Raw genomic sequence first — 9,643 nt, 5'->3', positions numbered from 1 at the left:
GCGCATGCTGCTGCTGGGGGTGGAGAGGGTGGGTGGCGGGGGTGTTTCCTACCGGCTCTGCTGGAGCCAGTTAATTCAGCACCTCGGTCAGCGAGGAGGCAGTATGCTGGCAAGCTTCGAGCCCGAAACAACCGCAGCTCTGCAGAGCCCTGCCGAGGAAGAGACGCGGCGCCTGAGAACCGCTGCAACAAAGGGTAATTACCCAGCCCTTGTCCCGGGAGCCTGCGGACAGGCGTCCACCCTGGCTGTGCCCTGAACAGAGGCAACGACCGGCGTCAGCACCAAGGACAGCGGCGTCGGCTGCTTCTACCGGAAGAGGGGAGGCTGAGCGAATTCAGCACCGTAGACAGGCGCGGACTGGGACTGAAGGCTTTCAGCACCGCGGACAGAGCCCGGAGGACACTCGTGGAAACATGGCAGCCGAGGTAAGAGCCGCAGCCTTCCTGCACAACAACACGGGCATGGGAGATCCCGCCCCGGGGACACGATTCACGCAGCAGCAGGAGGAACTCCCGACTGGCTTGTAATGGGGAGCAGCGCGGTGCAGGCACATTATACAGCCAGGCCAAGCTCTGTAAGACCAGGGAGCAGGTCAGAAGACCAGGCTATTCAGACGCATGGCCAAGGGTCATACACCCCTAAGAAAGGGCACAGAGGTGAGCAAGTAATTCACACGATATGGGCAAGTTGTAGTATATGCTTAACTCTGGGCAGCGGCTGGGGCTCACACACACACAACATGAACAAGTAAATTCCTAACACTGGGGGAGCGCTAGTCACAGCTGGACATGCGGCATTGGCTGGACATCACACCCCCATAACACCAAAAAGTGGCAGAAAACAGGTTATACCCACGACATGACCAAGGCTTATTATATCACTCACTCTGGGGAGCAGCAGAGATCCAGAACGACAAAGCAAGGAAGAGATATCTCACACCACTACCTGTGACGAGCAGCTGATAGCAGGCTGTCACACAGAGAGCACTAGTGATCCCATACACTGTGACACCGGGAGGGACAGAACACAGGCTAGACGCGCAGCACCCACAAGGAGTGATGTACCGCCATCTGGGGAGCAGTAAAGAGCCAGCAAATGACAGAGCATGGACAAGAGATCTCACACCCCTAACACTAGCAGGTAATCCACACAATGCTAGTGATCGTTCCCCCCAAAGCCCTGGGAAGCAGTACGGAGCAGACTTCTCACTCAGAGTGGGCCAGTGATATTACACCTCTAACACTGGGGAGCGGGTGAGAGCCCGCTGTTCACACAGCTTGTGTTCGTGAACATACACCCCAAAACACAGGGGAGCGACATGGATCAAATACAGACACTGACTGTGACAGAGAGCTGACAACCCTAACATAGCGGGGGAGGTAGAAGGCAAGAAATTTACACAAAATGGAGAAGGGCTTGTTAAATGTGTATCTCTTGGTCAGGGGAGCAGCAGGGATTCAACAAGTCACATAACATGGCCAAGATACATCACATTGCTAACACTGAGGACCAGCACACAGGAGGCATTTTGCCACAGCATGGGAAACTCCATACTTAACATAATGCAACTGTACAGAGCACGCACATATCAAAGCAACTGCAAGGGTACTCAGATCCCTAACATTAGGCAGAAGTATAGAACAGATAAGAAACCCATTACACAGAACGGATCCTAATGACTGGAGCTGTTTTGGACAAACTTTTGAACGAAATGAAGAACTCTGATTGAAAGTGACAGAAAGGAGCCAAAAATTCACAGAGCATGTATTCATTCATGTCGTTAAAAAAAATTAAATACGAGTTGAGATCAGATTTTACAAAAATATACATTATATTTCTATTTCTAGTGGTCTATTTCAAATGTTAAGTTGATTCCAGCACTTAAGATCTCGGAGTTTCTAGAAATATGTAAAAAAGAAGATATAAGCATTTCACCTTTGGCTCAGGGAGGGGGTCTGTGTGCCCCCCACCCATTCAAATAAAAAGTTGGCCCTGGGGACTGTGGTTCCCGGGGCTGCTAAAGGCTCGGGTAGGGTGATCACACCCCCTCCGCCTTTGGTAAAAGCTGACCCCAGGAGATGGAGTCCCCAGCCCCAAATGGGCTTGGGGGAGGGGGGGGTCCCCCTCACACTACCCTCCCATAATATATATTTTAAAAGTGACAGGCCACCATTTTATTTTGCGAACCTGTGGAAGTCCTCTTAAATCATGGCAAAAATGCATTTTTTTTTCTTTTTGGGCCAAGGTGAGTCCCTCTGGGTTGCCTCCCCACGAAGGCTTTGGGGACAGGGTACTCTTACTCTTACCCCCTCAAATGTTAAAAAAATAAAATTGCAAGACAGAGGACTAAGTTCGCAAGTCCTGTAGTGGCTGCCAGCAACATTTTTCTTCATACTGCTGGCACCAAACAGAGCCTTGTTCCTGCAGAGAGCAAGTTAGCCCAAGAGTAATAAAAACCTGTGGGCCAATCAGAAGGCTCTATTTTTTAAAACTGGGTTCAAAGGACTTTTCCAAGAGTCCCTCAAACCCAACAGTATAGATGTACAAACATTTTTGGAGGTTAATATCACCAAACTACTGAACAGATTTGAAACCGATCACAAAAAGCACACTTTCTGGACCAAGATCCAGCTTCCTGTCAATTTTGGTGTAATTCTGTGCAGCAGTTTTTGCGGTAGTGCTTTTTAAAAAGGTCTATGGAAAATGTATGAGGATTTTGCATTTTGGGACCCCCTTTTTTTCCTCGGCCTCCCACTCGACGAATCATCCTTAAACTTTCCAGGCACTAACTAGGCAAAAAAGACAAACCTTTTGCAATGTGTTGTGGAGATTTCTCAAATGGCACTAAAGTTATTAGCAAAACAAAAAGGCATTTCATGTGGAAATAAATAATCTTAGAGCACCTGGTTGTATTAACTCACAAAGTAAGGAAGTACCCCAAAGCAGTAAGGACTATATTACCCTTCTGCACCATGTGATCAGATGAGAGGGATGGACTAGGCTGTTGATATGACAGTGGTTGGTATGGGGAGCAATGCAGAGAGGCAGACACCTGCGGGATGACTTTGTGTGCCCAGGGGGAATTTTCTGGCTTCACATCTGCTTGTGAAATAAGCCATCACTCGCCAAGGGCTGGAAATGCAAAACATGGAGTATCCAGCCAGCCATGAAAACAGTTGCTAAGGCAATGCATAAATATTTAGTTCAGAAATATGCATGCCGCTAATGATTTGTTTGTGTGGGTTTAGTCTGGCTGTAGCTCGGTGGGATAGAGAGGTAAAATAGGTATCCAATTGCTACCTTTCAGTCAGTTTGTCTAATCTGAAAAGGCTGTTGTGATTTGTGCTGTTTCAGCTCCAGTGTAGAGAAGAACTGGCAAATCACAGCAAAAATAAAACTGTGTGCACCTGAGTAAATAATTTTCCTAGAATTGAGTGCATAACCTTGCATCATTCTAACTTTGAAGGGATGCCCACAGTAGCGGCTGTACTGCTATGGTGTTGGAGCTTCACCCCACCCCCGCCAACACTCTCCAAAACTTGAAAAGTAAAACAATACTTAAATATGCTTTAGATATGATTTATTATCGTTTTATTTTTCCTCTAACTTAGGGCCCCATTACGATGACTGGCGGACAAAGTTCACGGCCACCGTAATGGATAACGGGACCGCCCACCAGGCCAATTAGGATGCGACCGCCACCCTGGCAGTCGCATCCAGCATCTTCATCATTGCGGCAGGCGGTGCTGTAAGCAGAACCCTCCCCAATTTTAAAGTGGCATGTTGTGCATTGCCATGCACAACGTGACAGGCAAAGCGCAATGCCTGCCACCTTGTGCGTGGCAATGAAGGGGGGTACCATAGGTACCCTCCAAGTGCACCACCCACCCCCGCAACGGGCCTCCAAAGTGATTCACTATATGCCTTTCCATGGCGGACTTTCCATCCACGGCAGTACCCCCGCCATGCTAATATGATGGGGGTCAGTGGCGGTCGGGCGGGAAGTTATGGCAGCGGATCACTACCGCCGGTCGGGCGGTGGCAATCCGACCGCCATCATATTAGGCCCCCCTAAGTGTGCCAAGTCTTGGGGGTGGGGTAAGGGGATGATAGCCACAGAGAAGGAGTGGTATGCACTGCCTTCAGTGTGCTTGTGGGTTTGGCCGGCCATCCCACGATGTCCAGACCAACAGGCGCACTGAAGCTGTCTCCAACCAAAGCTGTGTTGCCGGGTTGGAGACAGCAGGCACAGGCTCCCAGTCTCACTGCAAGTGCAAATCGAGGGTCCTCAGGGAAACCCTGATGCTGCAACATAGCCCTTCACCCCCCCCCCGCCACTCTGCCCTGACAACAGTTGTCACTAAATGCTCATTTCTTGTTGATGAAATTAACATTGCCGTCCTTCCGGAAAACAATTGGTCTCATTTACAGTTTTGTGAACAGGGTACTCTGCCAGAAACATGGCATTCCGCATCAAGCTGACATTTCACCTGCTCTATATTAAGCCAGACAGACCATTATGTTTCCGCCGGTGATGCACCTGCTGGATCTGCTGACAAAAACCTTACAATGGACTTGGGCCTGTCAGTGTAAGCACATCAGACCATCAACCATTATTAGGGCAGGTGATATTAAGTACATTATTCTATTTGGGACCACCAGGAACATCCAGCAAGTAACGAACAGAAAAAATAAAAAAAGACTCCCAGTGTGTCAGGGTCATTAACTGTTTTGTTTTCAAAAACGAATTCCTGCTATGGGAGTTTGCAGAAAGGCTGCATGAAACATGGCAGTCGCTCAGCAAGCTTACCAGGTCTTTAAATGGGTGGCGGTGGTGGTGGCTCATCTGAAGGCGTAGCGACCTCTGCTTGGCTGGTGGACAGCTCTAAATATGGGAAGTGGTAGTCCCTCTGGGTGGGAGATGAAATTACCTCTGCCCCTTGGAAGACGGCTAGCTGCCAGCCAATCTTTAATTGAGACCCAATGGTTTGTACCCAGACAGACATGGGTAGCAAAACTGAATGCAATCTGGTCCAGAGTCCAACAAGACCTAATAGAACACATTGGAAAACAGCCTTTGCTCTCATTTATAGGATCTTGGCCTAAGACCAGCGAATTGTTTTCAAGTAACAAAAAATGGCCACGAGATATAAGACAACAAACCAATCTAGGGGCAGAGACCGGTATTGGGACATATGCATATTTGTGATGATTACATTATTTGTAGCCAATTTGGAAAAGCTGGTAAATGCTGATTTTCTGCCTCTAGAAATGCAACCATGGCTCAACCTACCTTCTACCTTTTCACAAAAATGGTCAAACAACAGTTTTCCAATAGCTTTGAACTTCTGACAAACAACGCCAGTAACTGTCTCTAATTTCTGACCATCATTAGCTATGTCCCCAACATTACTGCATAACTGCTCAGGTGCCTCTCGTCAAACCAGCAACCATCAATCTTATGGCCACCATCATCCTATTGACCACATCATATGCCTAAAAAATGTGACCAGCCAAACTATGATTATGAGAACCCATTCCTAGTTTCTCACTACCTGGTGCCAAAAATCAACTATGACACATAGGGAACATCTGGTGAATTCCACTGGAAGTTCCACAAGGCCGAACGTCTTTCCCCTCTACTCTCCCTCAATGCTACCATCGTAAGCAGAATATTCTCTAATGTGAAGTTTGCTTTTAAATGCTCACAGATGACACTCAAATCTGCATAGTCATCTAAACCCCAATTAACTCACAACCAGGATGGACACATAATACACAACAGTTACCTGACACTGTGTGGTTACTTAATGTCCACTGCTCAACCCAGCCAAAGCAGAGATCTTACACTTGCCCACCCATAGGTTGCATGCTGGACCTTCTACTGTCTTGTGATCTCCATCCTAGCCCACCACAGCAGTGCACTCTAATGTTCTGCGTTGAAACTGAGGTGAGCCTCTTTACCTCACTTCAGTGGTACTCAAACACTTGATAAATATTCACGAGTACCATACCAATGTCACCTTTCACAGCATCAAGCCCATTCTGTCAACCTTCTCAGCAAGATCCTCATTCATATCATCCGTTCTAACCTGTTGACAAATTACAATAACTGTGCCACCCAGGTCCTATTTGTATGTTGCAGTTTACCATCTGATATTCATCTGACCATTCTCCCAGGATGCAAGCTTAACATCATCTCACTGGGCCGAAAGAGCCAAAAACCACTTTTACATTCAGGGTTTTCACCAAGGTGCCTCCCACCACTGAATGGTCCTCCCAGCAGAAATCAGACAATTCAGACTACCACAAAGACTACGAGAAGAGTCTCAAACAATACTATGTATCACCTGTTGTCCCATGGCAGAGTAAATATAGTTCTTTCTTATTTCAACCTGTACCTTTTTATTGCAATTGCTCCTGCTTAGATTAGATGACCTGCTAATGGTTCTTGGTGTGAAGAGCCAAACATGTGAGAGGCAAATCATTTGAATGGTGTGTTTATGTCATTGTGTTCGGGGGGGGGGGGATACAGTGATTGGTTAAGCTGACTAGATGTATTGATCTATGGTAGTATGCTGGAGATGATTTATTTGGGGGTAGACTACGTTTTTGCTGTTTTCTTTTCTACTTTTGATTTTTTTAATGGTATTCACAATGAAAACACATTTACCCAGGCCCTACTTTTTTAGTCTTTCCTTCAGTAATTTTAGGTTGTAGGGAAGTGAGTAATTAGTTGAGGGGGTGGAATCCCCACTCAAATAATGAACACAATCGTTTTCAGGGTGAACCACAAAAGTCACTAAAACACCCTGTGCTTAACCCACTGGCAGCTTGACACAAAAGCAGTTAGGCGTAAATTAGAAGTAATGTATACATTATTTATGCAGCACTCAGACAGTAACCATATGAAAACACAACTTTAGTAACACCCTAAACCCATTTAGAAAAATAGAGTACATTGTAATTAATAAAATGACACCAGAAGGATATAAATCAAATCAGTAGAACCAGAGACATGAGTTTTTTAAATTCTTAAGTGAAAATAGTGCCATAAAGCACAAAGCACCACTCACATTTATCTGATCGCACTGGACAGCAGTAAAGTTAAGTGTTCAGGCCAACTGGAATGAAGTGCTGGTTGGATACAGGAACCAGGTTCCTCCTGTTTAAGAGTTACCTTCCCAAGTGTGTGCAAGGAACATCCGTTCGCATTGGTGGGGGCCACGAGAAGGTTGTTGGCAATCAGGAACAGGTTGGGCATCATGAACTGCCACTGTTTTGGCACCAGGAGGCAGTTGTCACTGGAGATTCACATTGGTGGAAATCATGGACGAACACTGTCGGCGCAAACAGCAGGTACTGCTGGAGTTTTGCATTGGCGGTCGTCACGGCCGGTCAATGCTTGGCATGAAGAGGTCACTTTGTGGGTGTGAGATGCCACAAACATCTGCACCTTCATCTTTTCTTCCGGAGGAGTATACTCTGGAGACAGACAAATTACCAGGACCTGAAGGAAAGCTCTTAGGGATCAGGACTCACTCCAGCAGAAACCAGCATCAGAGTTCCGACAGGTCACGCTGGTGTTGAACAGCTGGAGGAAGGCCTCTGGACCCCGTCGTACCTCAAACAGGATATTCAACTGACCTTTGGACTCACTTCTGGAGAGCTTGGGTTCAAGTCAAGCAGGTACAATCTTCCTTCTTCAGACAGCAGGTCAATCCCTTTTCTAAATCATCCACAGATCCAGGAGTGTTCTGATGAGATATTCTGAAGGTACCACTTTTATCACCAGTGACAGCCTGTGGGTGGGGGGACACTCCCTTTATCAAACCTTCCCTCTCTTCCTGTGTTTGGATCCAAACTGAAGGGAGTAAAAAAGAGCAGGCAAGCTTGGGTGTGAGCTGCATTTATCAGTGGCAGAGAAGGTGGCCCTTAGAAGACATGAATGGGGTGGTCAAGCCATGAGGCAACCCCATGAAGCACAAGAAGAACTGAGTACAAACCCCCAGGACATCCTTCTCAGCAGAGAAACACCCTGCTCTGTACCAAAGGCTTTTCCCCCATTGTTTGAAGGAATCCACAAAATACCACAAGAACCATTAACAACTGTGTGACCCTGGACACAGGCAGAAAGCACATTTGGTTTAGGCAGGAAAATGATAACTTTCTAAAAGTGGCATTTCCGAATAGTAACATTGAATCTGCATTTATCATTAAAGATAATTTTAAATTACAATTAATTTCAGTGGAAACAGCATTTCTCTATCTGGACCCAAACTGAAGTTATCACTTATTAAGTATAATAAGGTAACCCACTGTTAGTCTATGGGAGAGATAGCCTTATAGAAGTGAAGGTTGACTTCAGGAGGTTTTCGCTGCTAGGACATGTAAAACTTCAGAGCACATGTCCTACTTTTCAAATACCAGGCACCCTGCCCTATGAGCCATTAGGGCCTACCTTAGGGGTGACTTATGAGTAATGAAGAATGAAACTTTAGGCTTGGCAAAAGGTTTACTTTGCCAGGTCGAAATTTCAGTTCAAAACAACTTTATAGGCTGCAGTCACAGTCCTGATTCTTTTTCTTACAATTCTATTTTAGGGAGGCACACTTGTAGCATGAAAGTTACAGGCCCTGGCTACATGTGGTACCACTTACTAGGGACTTATAAGTACATTAAATGTTTCAATTATGTGTAGGTCAATTTTACCATGTTTAGGGGGTAAGCACAAGCACTTTATTACTGTTTACCAGTGGTAAAGAGTACAGAGTTCCAATGCTAACACAAACAACTTCAACAAAGCAAGGTAGTGAAGGCAGAAAGTTTAGAGGAATACCACGCCAAGGATGTCAGGTCTATTGTAGGTCAAAAGCAGATTAGCTCACATTGTAACTTTTTAGGTCCAAGTGTCCATTTGGTACTTGAAATTCCATGTTTTATAGAATGGCAGGTCCAAAGACTCACAGACATGAATTTATTTACAATTGCTTATATTAAAATGCAGTTTATTTTTCTTACAACCCAATTCTGACTTTACTCTTGTCATTTTCAACCACCCCAAGTGTTTTGGATGAAACTGATTTCTGTAACTCAAAATGTACTCAAATATCAAAATGCTAAATTAAAAAATATTTTTTTGTGATGATATCATCTCAGTTTGTTTTCTTTTTAAAAGTCATATAAATTGGTGACGTTTTCTATACTTTTGTATTCTGAAGTGCAAACCAGCTACTATGTTCATTTCAACTCCATATAAAACTCCTGCTTGCATACAAGCCAACTGGAATATGTCCTGAAATTCTAATCCATCATTTGATCCATGAAAGGACTAATGCTCCAAAAGCTGTTAAATGAATCTAGTGTAATGCTTTCAAAATCCTGAATTATATTCCGCCTCATCCATTAGGCCTTGTTTAGTCTTCTACTTATGAATCACATAGGACATCAGACATTGATCGTAGCCACAGTGTCCCTATAGAGGTCTTTCGTGGGCTTCTGCTATAATAGCAGTGGAATAATCACATCTTACATTTTTGATAGAGCAGGAATTGTCAACTACTTCATTTATTAAGATAAGACTTCCATACATTCTCCTTGGCCTTTGCAAACATTTTTAATGTCAAGGTTGAAGAATAGACAC

General features: G+C 45.2%; 1 protein-coding gene across 1 annotated transcript in view; it reads left to right on the top strand.

Moving 5' to 3' along the window:
- The first annotated feature begins 325 nt into the window (after nt 1–325).
- Nucleotides 326–9,643, top strand: part of GOLGA7B (golgin A7 family member B) — a 189,826-nt gene continuing 180,508 nt past the window's right edge. The window contains exon 1 of the mRNA XM_078641152.1: nt 326–425. Within this exon, the coding sequence (XP_078497278.1) occupies nt 414–425 (12 nt within the window). The 5' untranslated portion in view covers nt 326–413. The remainder of the gene's footprint in view (nt 426–9,643) is intronic.

Source organism: Lissotriton helveticus, chromosome 5_1 (genome assembly GCF_964261635.1).
Source record: "Lissotriton helveticus chromosome 5_1, aLisHel1.1, whole genome shotgun sequence".
NCBI lineage: Eukaryota > Metazoa > Chordata > Amphibia > Caudata > Salamandridae > Lissotriton > Lissotriton helveticus.
Note: the sequence above shows the minus strand (reverse complement) of the source record. Positions and strands in the feature narration are given on the sequence as shown.